Genomic DNA, 26,212 nt, shown 5'->3' on the forward strand with positions numbered 1-26,212 from the left:
TTTGGCATATGCAACATTGTTTTATTTGACATGACATTCCAAGTTATACAAATGATTGATTGAATGGAAAGTTTAAAGTACGGTGTTAATTCTACAAGACACATGTATATGGAACTTGACATTAAAGGTGAAATCTTATGTCCTAACATCTGTTGGTGGCCAAGTTTAAATTTGATGTTGACATCGATACCAGTGATTCCCAATTGTATACTGTAATTTACACAAGACTAATGGACCAAATAGCGCTTTTTTTAAAAAAGTGAATTTAAGATACCACAAGTTGTAAGGTTATAGCATTTGCAATATTCTTGGCTATCATTATTCCAGTTGAATTTGCTTTTGAGAATAATATACAAAGGTTTCACATTACAGAGAAGCAGGGTTTGGCAATATATCCCTCCACAACAAGTTACAAGACCACATGCAGTCTCCATAAAGTACATGGCAACATTGCATTAAGATGATCCTACCGTGGATCAATAAAGCAGTGGTTATGGTCCAAATGCCTGTCCATCTTTCAGCTAGAACCAGAATTTGAGACACTGACTTTGGTCTTTACTTTTGGAGGTGGGGTGGGGACTCAACTGAGATGGTTAGCATACCTTCTGGGTTATCCAGTTCACTATTGAGCCATAGAAAATTAGGTAGAATCAGAGGAAGCTCTGCTAAATTTTCCAGTTCAAGAATTATTTTTTTTTTAATCATTCCAATTTTAGCAATAGCCCTCATCTACAATAGTCCAGTAGCCATACTAAGGGATTGACAAGTATTAAAGATGGCAGTAAAGAGGCACAGATGCTTAAATGCAAGGTTGAAATAAAATGAGATGGCCAGATGACTAAGATGGTCACAATTACCAACTTATGGCATCTTCCTCATACTACAATTATTCATCATGGAAGTAACTTTTTGATCTACAGCATGGAAAAACAATAGAAATGTACAACACAAGACCAGCTTATGTCATTCCATAGTCATGAATTTGAGGTTGACATTTTCAGGTGTCTGTCTACTAGGAAGTATTGTTTCCTACATCATTCTCTTAGGAGCCTGATTCTTGAGCATTTCTAGATTCTGTGGATAAATTATGGCTAGATTTTTCAATTACCACAGCAACTGTTGGGTCTGCATAAACTGATAGCTTTTTAACTACTGCATGCAACAAAATTGCTCAGGCAATTGAGAATGAGCACAGTTGGAGAATCAAACTGCCTTCTGCAGAGAGGATGAGATAATTTAGCTATTCCTTCACAGCTTCGTGCCCAGCAAAATCTTGTATATAGTCAGCACGGGGAGCTGAACTCTCCCCTCCTTCTGCAAGGGGAGGCTGCAAGTGGTCTCAAGCCCCCAGCCTGGCATAACCAAAACAATGGCAAATGTAGCTTGCAATACCAGGGCATCTGGCAGTAGTGCAGCTGTAAGGTGGCAAAGGCACATCAAGTCTTAACCGTAACTTTGCCAATGTTACAGTGTCCAGAAAAAAACTCACTAAAGGAATGCTAAAGGGACTGTCACAGAGTATAATTTAAATGCCCTGCACAGATCTAGGAAAGATCTTTAATAGCAGCTACAGCCAAGATGAATATACAAAATTTCTCTTTAAAAAATGGTTGCAATATGATGTGAAAGAAGGGCAGGCATCGCAGCCCATGGTAGGATACGGCAAGAAATGGATGCTGGGAAGCCACATAAAGTGCATTTAATACTCCCACAGAGTTGAGGAGTCAATGGCATCAGCAGATGCCTTGAGCACACCTGCATGGTCCCCCTTTAAATACTTCCCATCTATTTTAATTGCAACCTTGTTGTAATCACAGAATTCAAACAAGAAATCCACAGGTTTATCACTGCTGCTGGTAACAGAGGAATCACTTCCAACCATCCAGTACTTTCCAGTAGAATCTGCAAAGAAATACAGTATTGTCTAAGAGCCAGACAGAGAAAATTTGTACTTCAAGATTTTCTAATGCATACATCAAATGTTACAGCTGCAAGTTCAATTCTGGCACAGACTTTATTTATATAATGTCACAATTTCAGATCCAGACTATTACTACAAGGGTTAACTTTGGTTTCTAGCCGTAAGTAAATGGAAAGAAAGCCTGGAGAGCAAAGCACAGGCAAGCAATTTGTTATTAAACCTCTGGGAGTACTACTAAACATGTTATGTTCAGAGGTGACTCTGGAAACTGGAGAGCAAACATTGAAAGGGAAAGTAGCGAGGTGTGCCGCACCTCCGGATGCTGCCCACTGCTCGAAACAAAAATCACACTGAAGGCTGAGCAGAGCAAAACACTCAACACAAGATGTAACACAAGTAGAAAGGCTACTCATGTTAGCAATATAACTGAAACAATGAAAGTATTTCTACTATAACAGCTATCATGCTAAAATAATCCATGTTACTGTTTGGTCACAGGAAGGGATACAAGTATTTTGAAAACGTCCTGTGGGAAGAAAGCAAAGAATAAACAAGTGCTAGTATTTACCTTTAAGGTTGTAAGCTCCATCATTAAGCTCCAGATGGAAGACATCATATGAAGATCTGTTAGAGTCTAGGGTTCCAGTCACTTTCCGACAGCCAATAAAGCCATGCTCTCCACGAAGAACTATTATAGGCCTGTTGATGAGTTTCATTACAAACTCTTCAGTCTCCGCTTGAAATTAGGGTAGAAGGAAGAAAAAGAATACTTCAGTATTTCATAGGTGGTTGTCACCAATTCCAGAGGTTTCAGCACCTCTTCAGAGCACAAGGGATACAAGTCAGGCTCAGGTACGTCATGTTCCAGACCAAATAGCTCAAAAACCAAACTTAGATCACAAAGCAATAATACTTAAGAGCAGTACAATTCATTTTCCACCTCTCCTACCTGGAAAGGAGAAGTGGGGTTACAGCAACTTGCACGAGTGCATTTACAGGAACTTACTTGGTGTTTCTATGCTGGCACAAAGCTGCCCATTCTTTTTTGCAGCCACATATTTGCCATTGGCAGCCTTCAGAACAATTCTCCTTTCGTGCCACTCTATTTGGAAGTAACAATTGTCACTTCTGGAAAACAAAAATCAACAAATCATGACTTCTTGGAATATGTCTGCAGTTTAAGTCACTGCATAGCAACAGTGTATACTCTGGCAATTGAACTATTGTAGGGTTATATTGAGACTGGATGGGAGACGACACTGATTAATGGGCAGAGAACTTTAAACAGATACAAAGGCCAAAGGGTTACAATAGGTTAAAAATGCAGGTAAACAGTCATTTCTTCCTTGTAAGAAGTTGCTGTTTCTATTGAATTAGTGGGTAGAACAGCCCACATACACACAGTAGCACTGAATCTAAACACAGCAGCACAGCACCATTACTGCTCGCCTCTAACAACCCCAACCTTTTCTTTCAGTAGGCATTCAATTTTAATACATCTCTCAATTTTTAAGAATTTATCAGGAACCAATTGAGAATGCTTGTCGTTTTTGAATCAAATGCAATAGCACAATAAAGGGATATTTACTTCAACATATTGCAGCCATTTATAGAACTGAGCGGGGGGGGGGGGGGGGGGGGGAAATCGCAATCCATTGCAGGTTTTGTTTCTGGGGGAGATCAAGCCAGTGCAAGCTCATTTAGAGGGATGTTACTGGCAAATATTAACATAGTTAATCATTAACATAGATCATCATATTAACATCAATACAAAACATTATAAAACTTTATACCACAAGGATGAACACTTAAACCAAAACTCAGAAACAGGTGGTCAATAAATGCTTAACAGCATTTCCCCTAATTAGACTAACTTGGCTGTATACTATCCATTCAGAAGACTGTCCCTTCAAAGCTCAATTTCAATATTATGGAGTACTTAATGGCACAAGCACTAAGACGCCCCACTAAGATGGCCAAGTGGCTATGGAAGGATCACAAAAATCAACCAAATCTGCAAATAGTGGAAACCAAAGCAGCAGTTTCAAATTTAAAGATCACAAGTGTTTGTGAATTTAGGGGCAGATGGTGAAGATTGAACATTCCTCCAGTTTTGGTTTGGGTAGGGAAATTCTAGAAAGCCAAAGTTGCTCGTTACAGAAGGAACCCACCACTCTGAACTTTTGAAAACATGTCAAAGCATCTCCCATGTCGTACTTCAGACCTAGGTGTTTAACAGTCCTTAGGGATGGTTTTAGGAACATGGGGAGTTCGGGACAAATGAGGGGGTCAGGTTAAGGGCAGTAAATAGAGGTAGGAGCCAGATTCCTGGTTGAAGCACTTACCAGTAGAAGGCCAGCGATCCCTGTGGACAGATGTCAGATGGGTGAGCCTCAGGGAACAGGGCTGATTTGACATCCCCAGGACAGGAAACCACCCCCCCCACCCCCCCGTGCCCCCAGGCTTGCAAGTCCAGGGATCAGAGGTCCATGTTGTCAAAGCCTGAAGTAGGTGAACCTCAATTTGAATCCTGATATCTACCAGCCTGGTCAAATATGACCTTTCCAGGAGAGGGAATTCCAAGACTGGAAGCCCAAGGCCTGGAGTTTAAATTCCTGAGGCTGATACCGAAGGCTGAAGTCAGAGAGTTGGAAGTCGATTGGGCTGTGGGGGTCTGGAAGTTGGGAGGCCTGATGTCCGAGTCTGAATCCAGGACAGGAACTGGGAGTTGAGGCCTGGAGGCTGTCTGTCTTGAGGTTGAGGCCTATCTGTGCGAGTGTCTGGGTAGGCAGGAGAAAAGGGGACTTGCATTGTTCTGCTGAAAATTGTGAGCATGCTACGATGGCACTGCAGTGTGAGGCAACACTTGCAGGCTGCCCCCAGCACACCCTTTGATTGTTTTGGTTAATAACACAAATGGCAGTTTTCACTGTTTGTTCCAATGTGCTTGTGATAAATGAACCCGAATCTGAAAACCACCACTTTCGCAAGCTGTACTTGCACTAACCCACCCAACTTGAAAACCTAAGATCTCAAGCTGTGATTGTGCAGGAAGCTTACAACTTGAATGAAGCAGCATTCTCATGCTGTAATGACTAGCTTGTTTAGCAGCTCTAATTAAGTGCTGAATGTTTCCAAATAATACATAGTTTCAAAATGTAAATTAAAAATTCATAAATATTCTAAGGTCCATCCTGAAATCATCAAATATTACACTAATCTGTACACTTACTTTGTAGAGGCAGTAGACTGTACCCCTCCATTCGAAGTCAGTGTCCAATATTTTCCAGTACAGGTCCGGAAAGCACATTTCTTAGTTTCTTTGTTGATTTCTAGCTGAAAGGTTTCTTGGTCACTTTCTTCATCCTGATTAGCGGACAGGTCCATACCTTTTAGGAGCAATCCATACAGTCAGCACATAAACCAGGGCAGAAACGGAACAGACCCAAGCTTAAAGATCAATCAGACCAATTTACATTGATATGCTTCATGCAAGTGGAACCCATACGCACCACCAGCCCTCGAGTCTTTTGAGTGAACTTCCCACTATTCAGGACATTTACAGAGACAGGTGCATAAAAAGGATCATTGGGGACCCGAGTCACCCGAACCACAAACTGTTCCAGCTGCTACAACCTGGGAAACCGTACCGCAGCATAAAAGCCAGGACCAACAGGCTCCGGAACTGCTTCTTCCAACAGGCCATCAGACAGATTAATACATGCTGACGATTGCATTTCTAAGCTATATTGACTGTTCAGTTGTAGATCTTACTGTACATACCATTTTACAAATTACTATAAATTGCACAATGCACATTCAGACAGAGACATCACTTAAAAGATTTTTCCTCATGTATGTGCAGGATGCAAGAAATAGGTCAATTCAATCAATGAGGAAAGCAAAACTGAGGGTAAAATGCACAAGTCAAGATGAACAGGGGTAAAACTTCCCATGCAGCACCCATCCAACACTCAACCATGATTTCATTTGGATGTTTCAAACACTTCCACCTATCTTGACCATTTCTGTCCCAGAATAGTAATCCAGTTTTAGTCGGTGAATTGCAAAGAGGGAAGTTTTTGTGGATGAGGCTGTACCTGGAGTATTGCTACAAAGTGGGGTCCCTACTCAAAAAACAATGAGAAACAGTTTATCAGTGACTCCTGGGATGCAGAGAACAGAAACGGAATGGTCCATCAAGGAGAGATCAAAGGTCAGACCCATTCTGAGTTTACAAGAATGAGATGCAATATCTTAAAACATACAAAATTATTAAAGAGCTTAATAATATAAGAATATCAAACACTTTTTTTGAATACATAAGTATCAATTTAACATAGCAACAGAAAACCTACAGCACAATACAGGCCCTTCGGCCCACAAACTTGTGCCAAACATGTCCCTACCTTAGAAACTACTCGACTCACCTATAGCCCTCTATTTTTCCCCAAGCTCTATGTACCTATCCAAAAGTCTCTTAAAAGACCCCATCTTATCCGCCTCCACCACTGTTGCCAGCAGCCCATTCCATGCTCTCAACATTCAAGTTTAAAAAAACTTACTCTTGACAAAACAAAGGTTGGTGGTGGTGTGGATAGTGTAGAGGATTGTCAAAGATTGCAGAGAGACATTGATAGGATGCAGAATTGGGCTGAGAAGTGGCAGATGGAGTTCAACCTGGAGAAGTGTGAGGTGGTACACTTTGGAAGAACAAACTCCAAAGCAGAGTACAAAGTAAATGGTAGGATACTTGGTAGTGGGGAGAAGCAGAGGGATCTGGGGGTACATATCCACAGATCCCTGAAAGTTGCCTCATAGGTAGATAGGGTAGTTAAGAAAGCTTATGGTGTGTTAGCTTTCACAAGTCAAGAGATAGAATTTAAGAGTCGCAAGGTAATGATGCAGCTCTATAAAACTCTGGTTAGGCCACACTTGGGAGTACTGTGTCCAGTTCTGGTCACCTCACTATAGGAAGGATGTGGAAGCATTGGAAAGATTTACCAGGATGCTGCCTGATTTAGTGAGTATGCATTATGATCAGAGTTTAAGAGAGCTAGGACTTTACTCTTTGGAGAGAAGGAGGATGAGGGGAGACATGATAGAGGTGTACAAGATATTAAGAGGAATTGATAGAGTGGACAGCCAGCACCTCTTCCCCAGGGCACCACTGCTCAGTACAAGAGTTCATGGCTTTAAGGTAAGGGGATGGGAAGTTCAAGGGGGATATTAGAGGAAGGTTTTTCCACTCAGAGAGTGGTTGGTGCATGGAATGCACTGCCTGAGTCTGTGGTGGAGGCAGATACACTAGTGAAATTTAAGAGACTACTAGACAGGTATACTGGGGAATTTAAGGTGGGGGTGTTATATGGGAGGCAGGGTTTAAGGGACGGCACAACATTGTGGGCCGAAGGGCCTGTACTGTTCTATGTTATGTTCTACCTCCTCTGTACCTACACCCCAGCACCTTAAACCTGTGTCCTCTTGTGGTAACCATTTCAGCCCTGGGAAAAAGCCTCTGACTATTCACACAATCAATACCTCTCAATCTTATACACCTCTATCAGGTCACCTCTCATCCTCCATCACTCCAAGGAGAAAAGGCTGAGTTCACTCAACCTATTCTCATGAGGCATGCCCCCCAATCCAGGAAACATCCTTGTAAATCTCCTCTGCACACTTTCTATGGCTTCCACATCATTCCTGTAGTGAGGTGACCAGAACTGAGCACAGTACTGCAAGTGGGGTCTGACCAGGGTCCTATATAGCTGCAACATTACCTTTCAGCTCCTAAATTCAATTACACGATTGATGAAGGCCAATACACCATAGAGTCAACTACTCTTTACCACAGAGTCAACCTACGTAGCAGCTTTAAGTGTCCTATGGACTCAGACCCCAGGATCCCTCTGATCCTCCAGACTGCCAAGAGATTTAACATTAATACTATATTCTGCCATCATATTTGACCTACCAAAATAAACCACTTCACACTTATCTGGGTTAAACTCCATCTGCCACTTCTCAGCCCAGTTTTGCATCCTATCAATGTCCTGCTGTAACTTCTGACAGCCCTCCACACTATCCACAACACCCCTAACCTCTGTGTCATCTTACTAACCCATCCCTCCAATTCCTCATCCAGATCATTTATAAAAATCACGAAGAGCAGGGGTCCCAGAACAGATTCCTGAGGCACACCACTGGTGACCAACCTCCATGCAGAAAATAACCCATCTACAACCACTCTTTGCCTTCTGTGGGCAAGCCAGTTCTGGATCCACAAAGCAATGTCCCCTTGGATCCCATGCCTCCTTACTTTCTCAATAAGCCTTGCATGAGGTACCTTATCAAATGCCTTGCTGAAATCCATATACACTACATCTACTGCTCTTCCTTCATCAATGTGTTTAGTCACATCCTCAAAAAATTCAATCAGGCTCATAAGGCATGACCTGCCCTTGACAAAGCCATGCTGAATATTCCTAATCATATTATGCCTCTCCAAATATTCATAAATCCCACTCCTCAGGATCTTCTCCATCAACTTACCAACCATTGAGCTAAGACTCACTGGTCCATAATTTCTGGGACATCTCTACTCCCTTTCTTGGATAAAGGAACAGTCACTACCCTCCAATCCTCCAGAACCTCTCCCATCCCCATTGATAACAGATTCAATTAATTTTAACTAATTTCCTAAGGACTTAAATACAATGTGATCAGCTGCACACTTTTAATTTGGCCCTATGAACAGGAAAATGGAAGATTACTCAAGTTAATAAAGCCCCAACTTAAAAGGGAATTTTACTTTAAGCTTTAGAAACCAAGTTTGAAAAGAGTTTAGTCTATTTGTTTGCTTATTGAGATAGAATGCCACCTAGCAAACCCAATTTAACCCTTGACTAATCACTGGACAATTTAAAATGACCAATTAACCTACTAACCAGTAGGTCTTTGGACTGTGGGAGGAAACCAGAGTACCTGGAGAAAACCCATGCAGTCATGGGAAGGATATACAAACTTCGAAATTGAACTCCGAACTCTGGCGCCTTGGGCTGTAAAAGCAGTATGTTAATTGTTATATTATCCTTTTATTTAATACTCTACACCTGGGATGCAATTACAAATTGTTCAACTCAAAACTATCAGTTCAATATGAGTCAAGGGGCCCAATTACTACTTGTGATGAAGTATTCAAATATAGTATTTCCCAGTCAACATTACTTCTATCCAAAAAGATAGTTGGCCAGGTCAGAGCCGGAATCCAATCCACTGGGCTGTATTGTTTGAGTAATGCAAGAAATTACAAGTAATAATATAATCATGCCTTAATACAAATCAAGAAGAATTGAACCTTTTTACATCCTGAATCTTGTATTTTAAAACTAATTTTAGTTCCAAAGAGAAAACCCACTTTCAATAATAGGAAGTCAAACATTCTGATATTAGCTTTAAAGTATTTCCTTCCGCAACACTCTCCCAGATAAGATGTGAGGAAATTAAAACTGTTGGAGTTGGGGGAAACTACAGGCATAGAAATTATAGGGCACCTGTCTGGATGTTTCATTCATGGGTCTACAACAGCCTACCTTAGGAGCAAAGACGGTGTCCAGGATTTTCATGAAAATGGTGGAAACTATAGGACTTCCTTTGTTGGAGCCCCTGCCTGGTACTTTGCTACCAACTGTTCTAAGAGCGACTGACAGTGGTTGATCCCAAGGCAAAATGGACCGATTTCTCCAGCAACACCAATGCCACAAATCACACATACACAAGTACAACTCACACCTGTGTTTCAATCTAAGCGACCCAGAAAGGGCAAGTCATGTTTCATTTTCAAGTTTATTTCTCATTGTAACTACCAAAGTTGACTCAAAATGAAAATAGAAATCATTAACTTGTATTAACACTTTAAGTTTCTTTTTTCACTAAACATTATCAAAAGTTAAAGTTTGTGTCAGAACTTGTGTACCTTTATCCATGAACAGAGGATTAATACTCACAACCAAAGCAAATACTCTTGAAGAAATACCAAATTACATGGGGACAGTTTTTGCATCATGTCCTCACTGCTTTGGCCAATGTTGTCTAAATCTATGCAGGCCAGCTTTTTAGTATTGCAACGGCTGGCCACCTGATGCTTTATTTTGGAAGAACAACAGTTATTTATTTGTGCATGTCATAGAGTGGTTTACTTACTGTTACTGATGGATGCCCATGGCATTTTTCATTATGATGCTTGTGTACCTTCATTGTTGGAAGTTTCTACAGTAGTGAGGCAATGCAGAAGGGAAAGGAGACAAGGACTATGTAGTCCTCACTCCAGTACTCTGAGCATTGAAAGCCCCCAAAGATGGCTGTTGTTTCACCCGATTTGGGGTTTACAACTCAAGGGTGGATGCTACCAGGACACAATCCACTGTCCGTGCGAAAATACTTTTAATGTTCCATCCACAATCTATGTACTGAGCAGGAGGAACCCTTTTCTTTTAAAGGTCAGGCATTTAGTGTGATATTTTATGTACAAAGTGCACTTGTGAGAATCCAACCAGTCTCAATGCCAGAGATACGACCACTTCACTGAAATTAAATAGGCAGTCACCTTTCCTCAAGGGTCTGTAAGACTTCGCTTATGCAATTGTGAGCAGTTCTTTGCAAGTCTTGGTAGAGATGTGGCTATTTGGTATGATCTACTAGCAGGGAAGTAACTAGTTGGTGACTGTGACCTCATTAGAGAGCAAACGGGCAAACAGAAGTGCCTAGACCAATTTTGATTGTTCAATTAACTATCCTCCAGGTAACTGCACACAACACAGACTAACATTTCAAGCTCAACAGTTCAAATTAATTTCCAAGCAATTATAAATGAAATATTTGAGGTTCACTAAGTGCTTATAAAAATGGAAGACAGCCACAGAGATAGCATATAATTTATTTGAAGTATGATCAAAGGTATTGTGACCCAGAATTAAAAACTTCACTTTGGCAAAATCAGGTAGAAAAATTAAATGCAGGATGTCTTGTTACATCTGGTGCAAATCATCTTCTCTGACCAATAACCTCAAAGTAGCTACTGTGCTAATCTCACTGTTTCCTAGTCCACTAAGAAAATAAAGTCAGGCATACTTAGCGCGCCATATTGCTATGTTCAAAACTAAACTGCTAACAGGAACCGCACTAAGTGAAAAAGCCCACAGGAAGCTGTTAACCCTGATTTGCACTATGCTTCACAGGCACCACTGCTTGCTACACAATTATACACTTGCTAATACAATTAGCCAAGGGTTGGGGTGGGAGAAGAGATTTCCTGGACCCAAATTTTTAAACTAATGAATATATTTCTCCAAATTATAGAATTCAGACACCAAGTTTTGGGTCCCCTATCTTAGAAGGGATGTACTGATATTGGAGAGAGTTCAGAGAAGATTTACAAAGCTGATTCCTGGAATGTAGGGGCTAACATGAGGAGTGTTTGTTGGCTCTTGGACTGTATTCATTAGAGTATAGAAGAATGAGAGGGGATCTCAGAAACATTTTGAATATTGAAAAGGTTGGACAGAGTAGATGTGGAAAGGCTGTTTCCCTTGGAGGGAGAGTTCAGGACAAGGGACCACAGTCTTAGAATCAGAGGGTACCCATTTAAAACAGATGAGAATTTTTTTTTAGCCAGAGGGTTGTGGATTTATGGAATTATTTGCCACATACAGCTGTGGAGGCCCGATCATTGAGGGTGTTCAAGGAGGAGATTGATAATATCTAATTAGTCAGGGTATCAAGGGATATGGGGAAAAAGCCAGAAATTGGAACTAGATGGGAGAAAAGTTTAGCTTATGGTGGAGTGGCTGAGCAGACTCGATGGGCCAAATTGCCTGCTTCTGCTCCTCTGTCTTGTGATCTTGTGAAATGATTTTTTCACTCGACTAGGATAACACTAAACTCAAGACCTTGATTATGCCCCCATCCACCTCTAAAAAAGAAAAAAGTTAGAACTAAGTTTTGATGAGCATTTTTTGATGCAATTGCCTTAGCTGCAAGATTAGCTGCCTGAAGCAGGCCTAACACTATGAATTCCCTGACACCTATCTACTCCAAAAAGAGATTTGTTTCTATCCCTCTCCTTTCCCAAGTCCATTGTATTTTTTGATGGGCTGCTACTGAAGTGCAACTCCAGTTGCATTTCACCCTGTTACTGCTTGTTAATGCACCTCAGGCCAGAACAATGACCATCAGGATAACTGGCTTAAAATAGATCATGAGCAGCGTTACTTTCCAAATGCCATTTAAGAGCATCACGGCTAACACAACCACAGATCAATAAAAGCACCATTTTCAATATGGATGGATTAGACAAGGAAACATTCAAGAGGTGCAAATGCAGCACTGCATGCTACTGCAGCAAAGCTATGTTCCTCCCCTCTTTGGAGGTGTTTTCCGTAGATAGACAAGGCGGCTTTCATAAACAAAATACTTAACAAAACCATGATTACACCCACGTGGAAAGGGCCTTAAGTGGCTAGTCGATAAAGTGACAAATGCAAAAATCAAGCAAAAAGAGATTCAATCACAAACAAAAATCTGCAGATGCAGAAATCCAAGCAACACAGAAAATGCTGGAGGAACTTAGTAGGCCAGGCCACATTTATAGCAAAGTACAGTCAATGTTTCGGGCCAAAAGCCTTCATAAAGAGAGGTTTGTACGTCATAACATGCATTTAGTTTATTGATGTCAGAAACAAACTGTAATAAAACAAGAGATAATGATAATTGCTTACAGCATTCAATGACTAGACCACAGAGTTTAAAGCAGAGCCAAATACCACCCCCCCCACACACCATTCATTCAAAAAAAGAGAATTTGGTTAAGCTATGACAAGTCAAGGCTGACCATTTGGACGAACAACACCAAGTGCGGATAACAAATATTGTTATCCTTGGAAGAGCAGCCATGATCTTACTGAAAAACACAGCAGGCTCTTTACAAGGGAGGGTATTTCATCTCTCCAGGTCCTTAAACCAGACGCTGCTCTACAGCTCTTGAGACAGTACAGTGGGATTTGGTACATCAAAGGGGTAACAAATTTGGGTCCCAAGAGGTGCTAATTAATGATCATGAGGCATGGCAGACAAACTTAGTAATTACTTTTCTTTGTTTCTGGGCACGTGGCAGCATCTGAAACATCCCACTGTATGTACAATGTGCTAGAAATTCAAATTTCCAAAGTATCTGCAAAGAACAAAATTATTTCCCCCCTAAGCTTAATAAAAAGCAAGAACATTTAAACAATAAAGATATTGGCAATGTCCCTCAACTTGGAATCAATTTCATTGGAATGGAAAATTATACTAGTTACTTGGCTATTGAAGAGGGAAGAGGCCTGTAGACCACTTTGGCTTGAATGACTTTGGACACTTCCAGCTCAGTTGAGCCTGCATGGATTTGTGGTGTTAGACAGTGCCTGAGCACAAGCATTTGAAAAGACTAAAGTGGTAGTTGGAGAGCTATTGCCCATGGAAACAACACTGCAGGTGCTAGAACTTGGGAGGAAAAAAAAACAGGTTGGAACTCTGTAGGTCAGACAGAATATGCAGGGTTTTAAACTGTAACGCTGACTGTCCATTTCCCTCCACAGATACTGCTTGATCCACTATGTTCCTCCATTATCTTATTCATTGACCACGGCCATTATTTAGACTTACAGAAGCTGTGTCATGTTGGTGTCACAGTGTCATTGCTTATTAACTCCGTAGATGATGAATGTATCCAAGACCACCAAAAAGCACTAAGATAGCAGGGTAGAAATTATTACTGGAAATACGGAGCCACCAGATATTAATGGATTAAGTATTGGGGTATGGTATTGATGTGGATAGAGAATTGGTTGGCAGACAGGAAGCAAAGAGTGGGAGTAAACGGGACCTTTTCAGAATGGCAGGCAGTGACTAGTGGGGTACCGCAAGGCTCAGTGCTGGGACCCCAGTTGTTTACAATATATATATTAATAATTTAGATGAGGGAATTAAATGCAGCATCTCCAAGTCTGTGGATGACACGAAGCTGGGCGGCGGTGTTAGCTATGAGGATGATGCTAAGAGGATGCAGGGTGACTTGGATAGGTTAGGTGAGTGGGCAAATTCATGGCAGATGCAATTTAATGTGGATAAATGTGAGGTTATCCACTTTGGTTGCAAGAACAGGAAAACAGATTATTATCTGAACAGTGGCCGATTAGGAAAAGGGGAGATGCAACGAAACCTGCGTGTCATTGTACACCAGTCATTGAAGGTGGGCATGCAGGTACAGCAGGCGGTGAAAAAGGCAAATGGTATGTTGGCATTCATAGCAAAAGGATTCGAGTACAGGAGCAGGGAGGTTCTACTGCAGTTGTACAAGGCCTTGGTGAGACTGCATCTAGAGTATTGTGTGCAGTTTTGGTCCCCTAATCTGAGGAAAGACATTCTTGCCATTGAGGGAATACAAAGAATGTTCACCAGATTGATTCCTGGGATGGCAGGACTTTCGTATGAAGAAAGAATGGATCGACTGGGCTTATACTCACTGGAATTTAGAAGATTGAGGGGGGATCTTATTGAAATGTATAAAATTCTAAAGGGATTGGACAGGCTAGATGCAGGAAGATTGTTTCCGATGTTGGGGAAGTCCAGAATGAGGGGTCACAGTTTAAGGATAAAGGGGAAGCCTTTTAGGACCGAGATGAGGAAAAACTTCTTCACACAGAGAGTGGTGAATCTGTGGAATTCTCTGCCACAGGACACAGTTGAGGCCGGTTCATTGGCTATATTTAAAAGGAAGTTAGATATGGCCCTTGTGGCTAAAGGGATTGGGGGTATTGAGAGAAAGCAGGTACAGGGTTCTGAGTTGGATGATCAGCCATGATCATACTGAATGGCAGTGCAGGCTCGAGGGGCTGAATGGCCTACTTCTGCACCCATTTTCTATGTTTCTAAGTGAATGGGCAAGACTGTAACAAATGGATTTCTGCGACAATGTGAAGGGTTACCCAAGTAAAAGGTACTTTGGAAATGGTGTAAAGTTAGAACCAAAAATTCAGAGTGACAGATGGCAAGTAAGGGGTGGCAGTCACACAGATTAAAAGGCCAAGGACTTGCAGTGAACCAGAAGAACCAAAGATTCAGCATTAAGCTGAGAATGAACCTCACAGATTCATCTTTCACTCACATTTTTAATAACTGGAATTTAATTAGATTTTCCTTCAGTTTGATCCGGCAGTTTTCTACTTCCATCTGGTGAGATGGAGCTACAAATTCTGGAATCTACAAAATCTGGAGGCAAAGAAAGGCTACAGTTCTTGAAGTTTGACAGTATCCAGAAATTTCTGATTTGGTTGGGAAACCTGAAGGACTGACAGAAGCTGTTACTGCTTTTGAGAATGGAATCAAAGTCTAGAAATTAGAACCAGAACATCCAGGAAACTAAATCAGAAAATAGCAATTTAAAACTTTAAATTCTGATTAAAGAACAAAAGGTTTAAAGATGAATAATCTCACTTTGATGTTGATTCTATGAAAACAGAACATACTTCTGAGATCATGTTTATTCCACATCACCAAATCTTCCAAAATATGCCAAGTGCCATGAGAATATCCTGGTAAGATTCCAAGAACAGAATATACAATTAAGAGCCACTTATTGTTTTATGTACAGAGACTGAAGGGAAAAAATTAAATTACAAAATACCGTATGATACCCACTTTCTTGAGTCATACACAGCATGTAACAAGAAATAAATTTACAAGTGCAAGATGTAAAATCATAGCTCTAACGCTGGAATAGAAGTGTAGAGCTGCACTCAACTACTAACAGAATCCAATCCAGACTCAGCTGCATACTGGCAGCCCCCAGTTACATAAAGGTTCCACTCCTGACTACAGCCAAATTTCTGTACAAGGGAGAAATGCCCATTTTCTATAGATACCCATACTGCGTACTTATTACAATTCTTTTATCATCCTAATACCACCTTTAGATAAACTGATTGGTTACAGTGCATATTCTATCATTAATGAAACTTTACTTATTACTAGCTTGAAAGATGCTTTTAAACATGCAGATTTTGTGCAAGGCAGGTTTTTGTAATCAAATACAACCCGAGGGCTTCTCCTGTAATAAATGCAAGATGGTGCTTATTCAAAACTGCTTTTAGGAACTACACTTTTTCCTTAAGTACCCAAAGTGTTTCACCCCTCCCCCTCCTCAAGAGCATTTCCTTTTTTGGGAGCCCCTACTACACTGCTTTGGTGGGCTACCCACCACATTACAATCGACATTCAGTGCAGGCTCTCATGTCAGGGGGCTGCATAGATAAGTACCTATCACATCACTCCTGAATTTGCACACTTCATATGACCACACAAAGATCCAGCATTCACACTTTGTGGCCCAGAAGTTACTGTACAGTTAAATTTTTTTTTTTTTTTTTTTTTAAACATTTTCACATATTATACACTTCAAGTAATCTCCAAGTACACATTTCAGAGAAAAGCAGTTTTTTTTTTGTGAAGACTTCAATGGACCAGTAGGACCAGAGGAACCACAAAAATTACAAGTTTTACAAAACTAGGTTAGGAGATTGGAAGAATCAGTTATCACAGTAGAGAGCTGATCTCTGAAGCAAAGGTAAAGATAGTGTAGATTCAGATGCTGAAAGATAAGCTAGCAGGTTCAAGAGTAGAAACGTTGACAAACTTAGGCCTGCACGGGTTCTGCTATGTAATACAGCACTTACAAACCAGTCTGTTCCAAAGGAAGAGACAACTCCACACTTATTTATGGCAATTGCAGACAATCAGGACAGGCACCAACTTCCCCAGTGTGACAAATAGCCATCTATTCCCACTTGTTACTTGGATTATTTTATTTTAGGTGGATCACATAGGAGCTATGTGTGGTTATCAATTTTCATCACTACATAATGGAAATTTTTGAGTAACTCGTGTTATCTTCTTTCACATGCAAATGTGATTGACACAACAGGTTGGAACACACAACACTTCATAAATTCCAAAAACATCTACACAGAAAAAACCATTAGCAGATATTACATTGAGAAATAGCCAGCACCTGTTGGACTGCATCTAGAATTGCCCAGGTGTATACCCAAAAATAGTCTGAACAATTCAAACAATGCCAAAGTCCCATTTTGCTCATGTTCTTGGGTTACAGACTTTGGAATGATACTTGCTACTCCAATTTCATCTTGCTTTAAGACAAAACTGCTCAAGTACAAAATGGAAACCGAACAAATAGACAAAATATTTGGCTTCATGTTGTACAATGAAACTTTCTGAGTATCTCCAAAAGTGGAAGGTGTTTTATAGGATTAAATTCATTCTTGGGCATAGTAGGAGTAAGGGTTCTTAAGTAGGATGAATTTTGTTGAACAGCAAGTATGTCTCCAAAGCTTGTAATCCAGCTACACAAGCAGAAGTTAAGACCTTAAATGACATTGCTTCCACCACTCCTGGAGGAAGAGTTCCAAGAACCACAAGTTGATTGTTGCCTTGTAAAGGCAACCCCTAATTGCAAAGTCCCCCACAAGAAAACATTTGCTCCACATCCACACAGTTAAGACACATTCGAATCATACACAATTAAATCACTTCACTTTTCTAAACTTTAATGTAGCAAATAGTAGTAAATTTATGGCGCAAAGAATAAAAGGTGCAATCTAAACAGCCATTAGAGATACATTATCAAACTGACCAATTCAATACTCCAGAATAGTTAACACAAAGAGAAAGGCAATTGAGAAAAGGAAGCCAATGGCCCCAATATATAGGCCAGGGTTGACCATGGATATTGCATCTTAGTTGTATGCCTCAGAGTTGATATGCAAGCTAGGGCAGTACGATATGAAGAGCAAGCATGTCCTCTCCATGTAGCTGATGAATCCAATAATAATGAGATAAAGGTAATAGGTGGGAAAAATTACAGCCCAAAGTCAAATAGAATAATTCTGCCTAGGGCTACGAAACAGAAACTTTGCTGCACGCAATTCCCCACAACAGTTTGGTAATTAGGTGTCATCAGGAAATTAGAGGTGCATTTTATAAAGTAACAATAATCAATGAAGTGTTTAGTCTACATAAACATATCAGGAATTCATGGAGCGGATACAAATCCATTTTCTAGATCAGCACACTGAAGTATTAACAAGAGAATCAGATACATCTAGTGTGCAATGAGAAAGGGCAAGTGAATAATCTGGCAGTTAAGCAGCTGACTGGTAGCAATGGCTTTATGATGCATTAGTTCAGTCAGAAAATAGTATCTTAAGATCAGAATAAAGGCACAAGCAATAAATTGTCTAAGATGAAATGAAAAACTTAATTAAAATAAGAAAATGACTTGATAATTAAAAAGTCACCCACTGTGACTATAAAGAACTTTAAAATTGAATTGACTTTATTACTTACATCCTTTGTATGCACGTGTAAAAATCATTATGTTAACATCTCCATCTAAATGTGCAATGTACAATTATAGTAAAGTATAATAAATAGATGTAGAACAGGACAGTCAATATAACAATTGTATTAGAGTAAATTAATCAGACTGATGACCTGGTGGAAGAAGCTGTCCCGGACGGAGCCTGTTGATCCTGGCTTTGTGCTGCGGTACCATTTCCCAAATAGCAGCAGCTGGAACAGTTTGTGTTTGGGGTGACTCAGGTCCCCAATGATCCTTCAGGCACTTTTTACACACCTGTCTTTATAAATGTCCTGAATAGTTCACATCTACAGATGTGCTGGGCTGTCTGCACCACTCTCTGCATTGAGGGAAGTACAGTTCCCATACCAGGCAGTGATGCAGCCAGTCAAGATGCTCTCAACTGTGCCCCTATAAAAAGTTCTTAGGATTTGGAGGCCCATACCAAATTTCTTCAACCATCTGAGGTGAAAGAGGCACAGCTGTGCCTTTTTCACCACACAGCTGGTACATACAGACCACGTGAGATCCTTGATGACGTTTATGCCAAGGAACTTAAAGCTGTTCACCCTCTCGATCCTAGGGGCTAGCCTGTCTCCATTCCTCCTGTAGTCCACAACCAGCTCCTTTGTTTTTGCGACGTTGAGGGAGAGGTTGTTTTCTTGACACCACTGTGTCAGTATAAAATGAACAGGAAAAGGCACCATGTTGCCAAATAAGTGAGCTCTAGCTTTAGGGAAATTTCAGACCTCAGAGGGAAAAGGCATTCAAATGTAGATAGTGGGGAATGAAAACAAACCATAGACTTCTGTAGTGCACACGTGAAAAATCTTATCAGCCCAGAGAAAAAGGAAATGGCGGAGAAATTTTAAAATCTGAGCATCTCTATCAGAGGAGACAGAAAATCTGCTGATTATGGAGAACTACAGGTGCACAGTAAATAAGCTTTGATAAATTAGCCTAAAAATTAGAGAAATTAAATAGACTGAAAGATTATAATTTGTTAGGATCTGATAACCTGTATGCTATAGTTCTGAATGGTTTGGCTAGGGAGATTAAATAGATGCACTCACTGCCATTTTCCAGAACATTATAGATTCTGACTGGTTCTCAGAAATTGGAAGGTAGATAGTTTAAAAACTTGAAGCAGCAACAGATCAATTGGTCCAACATCAATAGTGGGGAAAAAGTCCAGAAAATTGTAAATTACAGAAGCAATACAAGAAAACATGACCTCAATAAAAGATACCACAAATGAGATCAAACTAAATGGAGCTCATCATTATGGGCTAATATATGGTTGAAGATTAGTTAATGGACACAAAACAGGTGGGTCACCCTCTGGTTAGAAGTAGCAAGTAGGATGCTACTAACATCAGTCTTTGAGATCCAGAGTAATATATCCAAGTTTTCTAATGACACAAAGCTAGGTGGCAGTGTGGGCTCTAATGAAGATACAGAGAGACTTTAGGGGATATATAGTAAAGGAATGGAAAACAAGAATGTGAAAAATGTCAGAACACTAATTTGGAAGGAAGTTTTTTTTTAATAGTGGGAGATTGAGAATAGTGTTAGAAGGCTCAAGCTCCTGAAAGATAAATTGAAGATATGAAACACCATCCTTTATTTTTAAAAGCACAAGATTCTGCAGATGTTGGAAGTTTTGCACACACATGAAAATGCTGGAGGAACTCAGCAAGTCGGGGAGCATCTATGGAGGCAAATAAACAATTGACATTTCAAGCTGAGATGCTTTATCAGAAATGGAAAGGGAAAGCAACCAGAATAAGGCATGGGGGAGGGGAAGGAGTACAAGAATCGGAGGTGATAGGTGAAACTAGGTAGGGGCGCACATAAATGGATGGAGTGGGGGGGGGGTGAAGTCAGAAGCTCAGAGTTGATGGTGGAGAAGCGGTGAAGATCTGGAGAAGGAACCTGATCGGAGAGGACAGAGGACAAGGAGGAAAGGTGTCAGAAGGAGGTGATGAGCTGGTCTGGAGAAAGATGAAGAGGGGAACAAGAATAGGGAATGAAAAATGGAGTAAGGAGGAGTAGAAATCACCAAGTTAGAGAAATCAACATTCATACCATCAGTTTGGAGGCTACCCTCATGTGGAGGCTGCCATGGACCAACATGTCAGAATGGTACTGGAATGGCCTTTTTGTAAAAACACTACCTTTATTTCAAAGATCCCAATACAACAGGGACAACAAGCTTCAATTATTTAGTACCTAATGGGACTGCATCTTAGTACAAGTCTGGTCTCTGTATCTAAGAATATACTTAGAGAGTACAAACAAATATTTACCAAATTGATTCCTGAGATAGTAATTTTCCATGCTTAAGCTAACTGAGCAGAAACAGCATTTTTCAAGTTTAGATGTTGAGATCTCACTTAAGTACTTGTACGTCCTATGTTGCCTGACCCAGGACAGGAATGTTTTCTTCATCTGCTGGTTCATTGGTTCACAATTATTTGAAACCTTCTATGCTGCAGGGATCTCGAGTTGCATTGTTAAGACAGAATAAAATAGGTTTGTCTTCTGCCGCTGCAATCCATCCACTTCAAATTTGATGTGCTGTGCATTCAGAAGCTCTTCTGCACACCACTGATGTAACAGTTACTTCAGTTTCTGTTGCCTTCCAATCAGGTTGACCTAGTCTGGTCATTTTTCTTTGACCCCTCTCATTAACCAGGCATTTTCACCCACAGAACTACTGCTCACTGGATGATTTGGGGGGTTTTTTGCACCATTCCCTAAACTCTAGAGACTGTTGTGCATAAAAATACCAGGAGATCAGCAGTTTCTGAGATCCTCAAACCACCCCAATAATCATCAACCAAAGTCATTTAGATCACATTTCTTCCTCATTCTCAAACAAGAGAATATCCACAGATGCTGGAAATCCAAGCAACACAAAATGCTGGAGGAACTCAGAAGGCCAGACAGCATCTATAGAAAAGAGTACAGTCAACGTTTCAGGTGGAGACTCTTCAGCAGAACTTCTTTCTTTGCCATCACCTTCCCCATTCATATTTGATGCTAACAAATGAACGTTGACCATGTCTGCATGCTTTTATGGACTGAGCTGCTGCCATATGATTGACTGATTAGATAGTTCCATTAACAAGGTATACCTAATAAAGTGACCACAATGAGTCCAGTCCTGCTTGCATTCTGAAAATTCTTCTTCTAACACAACCTCTTGCAGCCTTCAAATCCACAACTTGCAACTTCAGTTACATTGGACCCAAGCTCTAGAATTCATTCAAAACATCTGTTGTCTTCAATCAAAATGTACCTTTACCAATCATTTGGTTTCCTGTTGCTGGACATCCAATTTAGCTTAAGTCTATTATCTTAATAGTTTGGTAAAGATGCACTCAGCTAAAAATCAAAGAATGGGACTTCATTAAATCTCAAGATGCCCAAGTAATTTTTTCTTGAAAATAAATCAGTAAGTTTGCAACCATTTGGAATCTGATTTTAGGTTTTCATTCATTACTGTCTACTTCATGAAATCACTGCAAACTGGGGAAAAACTGCAGATGTTGGCAATCCGAAGTAAAAACAAGGCTGGGGCAGGTAGCAATTCAGGTTGCATTTGGAAAGAAAACCAAACTGATACTGTGTGACTCCAGCAATGCCTTTTGCTTCAACATTGTTTTTAACGCCATAGTTCCAACGTCTGCCTTTTAAAAATTTATTTCCATGCTATTATTCTCTCCTGAACAAATTTACTTTCTGAAAACTGAATTTGATGTTACAAAAATTAAGTTAAATAAAAGAAAATCTATATTAAAAATGAGGCGAAAAATCAGATTACAGGTCCATAAAGAGAAACGAAAGGCAGTCTGCCAGTGAACAATAATTAAATTGTGATGAAATATGCAATAAGGATAGTTTTTTGCAAAAAAGCAACCTGGGCGCAGCAATGAAATGTTGCTCACCGGTCTTTCTTTAAGAGGTGTTAATTTCTGTCGGCAGACCTAAAACTGGCAGCAAAATTCCTTACTTTAAGAGTTCAAGTAACACATCTGGTTTTGTTCGCTATCGACGAGTGAGATCGCGTCTATTTTTTTTACGGTTGAAAGGAATTTGTAAATGCACATTTCATATTATAACGCAACCGATTTCGTTAAAAGGGCAGACAAGGTGGGAGTGGTCAGCTGCATCTCAGACGCGAAAACTGCAACGATCCGCATCCAGCGTGAAACACATTTTGTCGAGTTTCTCAACGGTCTCGCTGGATTCAACCACACTTCCTTTGTTGCGTGGGTTGCCAGATTTGCTATTTAACGCCTCTTTAAAATGAAGATGATTACAGAGAAGGATTTCAGTATGCAGCTGCTTATAAAGACAGCACTCATTGAGATTTAACTCATTTTCTGTACAGGTTAAAACACAGTTAACGGTTTGCTCTTCAGCACCAACTCATTGCGTACAATGAGAATGTTTTCATAAAATAATTCTGCAGTCTTGCGACCATCGATATGCCTGAATGGTTTCCATTTGAAAACGCTCTTTATTCCACGTCTACCCTGCGACTGGGGGAGGGGGGTTTGGGGCACCAGTCGGCTTTGCTGGTAGAGAATGGTAAGGAAATGTTGGATTGTTCTCTGCACAATGGGACGATTATGCCTTTGCTGTAATGAAGGAGCAAACCAATTGTGAACAGCTGCAAGAGACCGTTACCGCAAATAAATGGCCAGAACACCATTCGTTTGATCCCGCCCTTGCACAGAAATCATTCTGGAAAACTGTTGCGTGCATGTCTGCTGCACTCCTACAAGTTTTAGCCCACGTTCCATACAATGGGATCCTGTTTTACATGAAAGCTTTTGCAAACCAAAGATTGCGGAATAAGGTCTGGTAGAGGTAATTAACCTCTCCATTGCCTTATACTACTGCCCAAAGTAATTAGATGCAGTTACTAGGGGAGATGGGGGAAGGACTGAAGGATATTCGAGGTATTTAACTGGGGTCAATCCATTCAAAAAAATCTGCATAGGAATGAAAAACAGAAGCCATATTGGTGGAATTCTCCCTTGTGAGCAATTCAGTAACAGACATTTCTGGGAAGGTAGTTATCGAGAATGCTTCATATCAATGAGCACCGTCGCTTTGAAAGAAGTACATTTCACTGACTATTTCACAATAGAACAGAAAGGATTGTCGGAAATATACCAAAAAAACGAGTTTTTTTGGCATTAACGCTTACCTTGCCGAATGGAGACATTTCTGCCGTTGGCAGCCTTCAGGACGACCTGGGGGTAGCTCTGCTCCAGGACAAAGAGCTCGTCCTTGCCCACCTTGGTGCTTTTACTGGACTTCATGGTGCCTGTAGGGCCCGAAGGCGCCAGGTACTTGCCCTCACAGTCCCGAAAGGCAACCTTGCCTGACCTGAACTCCAGGGTGTAGCCGGTGGCGGGCTCGGGCCCCTCCACCAACTGGCCATCGTTGCGGAGCAGACGATTGTCGCTAGTCTGCACGCTGTACTTCTGGTCCTGAAAGACCAAGGTGATGAGGGAGTCCAGACCCCAGGGGCAGTCACGGTCAATGGCAATCTCGTCCTTGTCGCTGAGGTGCGCGTACCTCTTCCTAGTCACGCTGAAAATGTTGGCTTGAGGGTGCATAGCAATGTGGACGCTCCATTTCTCCGCCACTGAGATGGTCTGCGCGAAACAGATGATGCGGTCCTCTGTGCCGCCGAAATACCGCTTGTGCGGCTCGGACTGCAGGGACCAGCGGCCGTCATCGTGGGCGACGATGAGAAAGCGGCAGTCGGCAGATGGCTGCTCACTATCACACGACACGTTCCCGTCCTTATCGGCAGCCAGGTACCTGCCTAGGTGGCTCTTGAAGAAAACCACGCTGGAATCCTCGCCATTCTGCTCCAGAGTCCAGATCTGCTTCTTCTTCATGGTGGTGGCCGATGCATTGATCTTGAAGCCAAAGGCTTCTGCCGTCAGGTACTTCTTGCTGCAGTTGATGAGTCCAAACTGGATCTGCAGGCGGTTGCTGTTATCATTGGCTGGCATGGTTGCACGTTTGCTATTTAGGAACCGTTTCTTTCCCCCCTTGAGATGTTTGTGCGGCGAATGTTGCAGAGTTTGCTTCTCGAGTCCCTTTGTTTGCCCGCAGACCCTACCACGCGAGAACTCAACCTCCTCCAGCAAAGCTAAAGCCCCGGCTGCCGCGGTAGCATTTATACGGCGTCTGACGTCAGGCGTCAGCCCCGCCTCCAGCGCGCGCTCCCTCACTCACTCATTCATCTGCATGGGGTTGCTCCTGTCTCTACCTGTTGTACAAAACTACGATTCACAAAGTCAGCGGTATTTTTTATAATTACCTCTTCTACATGTTATTTAGTATGGTAAGAGATGTACGGGCCCCTGGGCTCACTGCGTCTACGCCAACTATCATGCTTGATCCCACTTGCCGGCATTCATTTCATATTAGTCCATTCCTTCCTCATTCAAGTACCTATCAAAATAACTTTTAAATATTGTTTCTGTTCCTCCTTTAGCAGCTCATCCCAGATACCGGTGAAAAATTTATACCTCCGGTTTCTTTTAAACCTCATCCCCTTCATCTTGAACCTAAGCTGTCAGGTTTTAGACATCCCCACCCACGGGAAACAGACTCTGGCTATCTACCCTAAATATGCCTGTCATCATCTTATATACTTCTATCACGTCACCTCTCCTGTGTTCTTGGGAAAATAGATCCGGCCTATCCTTTCTCTCATTATAACCCAATATAGACAACATTGAGTCCTTACTGCACCCTCTTTAGCTTATTCACATCTTTCCTGTAATATGGTGACCAGAACAGCACACGTGTGGCCTAGCCAGCATTTTGTGCAGCTGTAACATGATGCCCCAACTCTAGGGTGCAATGCTGAATCCAATAAATGCAAATGTCAGAATAAGAGTCAGGTTTAATGTAGCCAGCAAAGTGAAATTTGGTGGCTTTGTGGCAGCAGTACCACGCAATACATAATAACAAAAAAAACCACTGAATTATATATATAGTTAAATAAGTCATGCAAAAAGTGAAATAAAACATGGTGAGGTAGTGTTCATGGGTTTATTTTCCATTCAGAAATCAGATGGCAAAGGGGGCGAAACTGTTCTTGAATCGTTGAGTGTGTGCCTTCAGGCTTCTGTACTTCCTTCCTGAGGGTAGCATTGAGAACAAGGCATGGTCTGCGTGATGGGGGGTCCTTATTGATGGATGCCACCTTTTTGAGGCATCCCTCCTTGAAGATGTGTTGGATACTACAGAGGTTGATGTTTACAGCTCTCTGCAGCTTACTTCAATCCTGCAGTAGCCTCTTCCGCATCCCCCCCCCCCCCCCCAATTCCAGCTGGTGATGTGGCAGTTGGAATGCTCTTCGCAGCACATCTGTAGAAATTTGCAAGTGTCTTTAGTCACCAGGTCTGTAAACTATAAACCTATAAACTTAAGTAATAATGTTACTATCAATGCCACTACGTATTCCAGTGACCCCTGCTTATGAAGGGCCCCCAAGGTTAGCAGCTGATACTGTTCATTCCCTCTCCAGTGGGACCTGGATCTGAAGCAATGGCCCTTCCTTTGTCTCCACAGATGCTGACTGACCCACTGAGTTCCCTTAGTAGTTTGATATGTTTTGCTCCAGATTGCAACTTCTGCACGCAGTCTCTTGTGTCTCCAATTGATAATATAAATGAGATACCTGCATTTAGATGTTTTTTTTTTCAAAAGAACTTATGAAAAACAGAATACTTCTTCATCTTTGGTGACATGCACCAAATATTGGTATGAGTTAA

General features: G+C 41.2%; 1 protein-coding gene across 1 annotated transcript; it reads right to left on the minus strand.

Moving 5' to 3' along the window:
* On the minus strand, window positions 1-24,604 carry fscn1a (fascin actin-bundling protein 1a). Its single transcript, XM_073060675.1, has 5 exons — window positions 23,617-24,604; window positions 5,154-5,310; window positions 2,928-3,049; window positions 2,490-2,657; window positions 1-1,902 (listed from the first exon to the last, which is right to left on the minus strand). The coding sequence occupies exons 1-5, from the start codon at window positions 24,434-24,436 to the stop codon at window positions 1,700-1,702; spliced, it is 1,470 nt and encodes a 489-aa protein (XP_072916776.1). The 5' UTR covers window positions 24,437-24,604; the 3' UTR covers window positions 1-1,699.
* Window positions 24,605-26,212: the final 1,608 nt, after the last annotated feature.

Source organism: Hemitrygon akajei, chromosome 11 (assembly GCF_048418815.1).
Source record: "Hemitrygon akajei chromosome 11, sHemAka1.3, whole genome shotgun sequence".
In the NCBI taxonomy this organism is placed as follows: Eukaryota; Metazoa; Chordata; class Chondrichthyes; order Myliobatiformes; family Dasyatidae; genus Hemitrygon; species Hemitrygon akajei.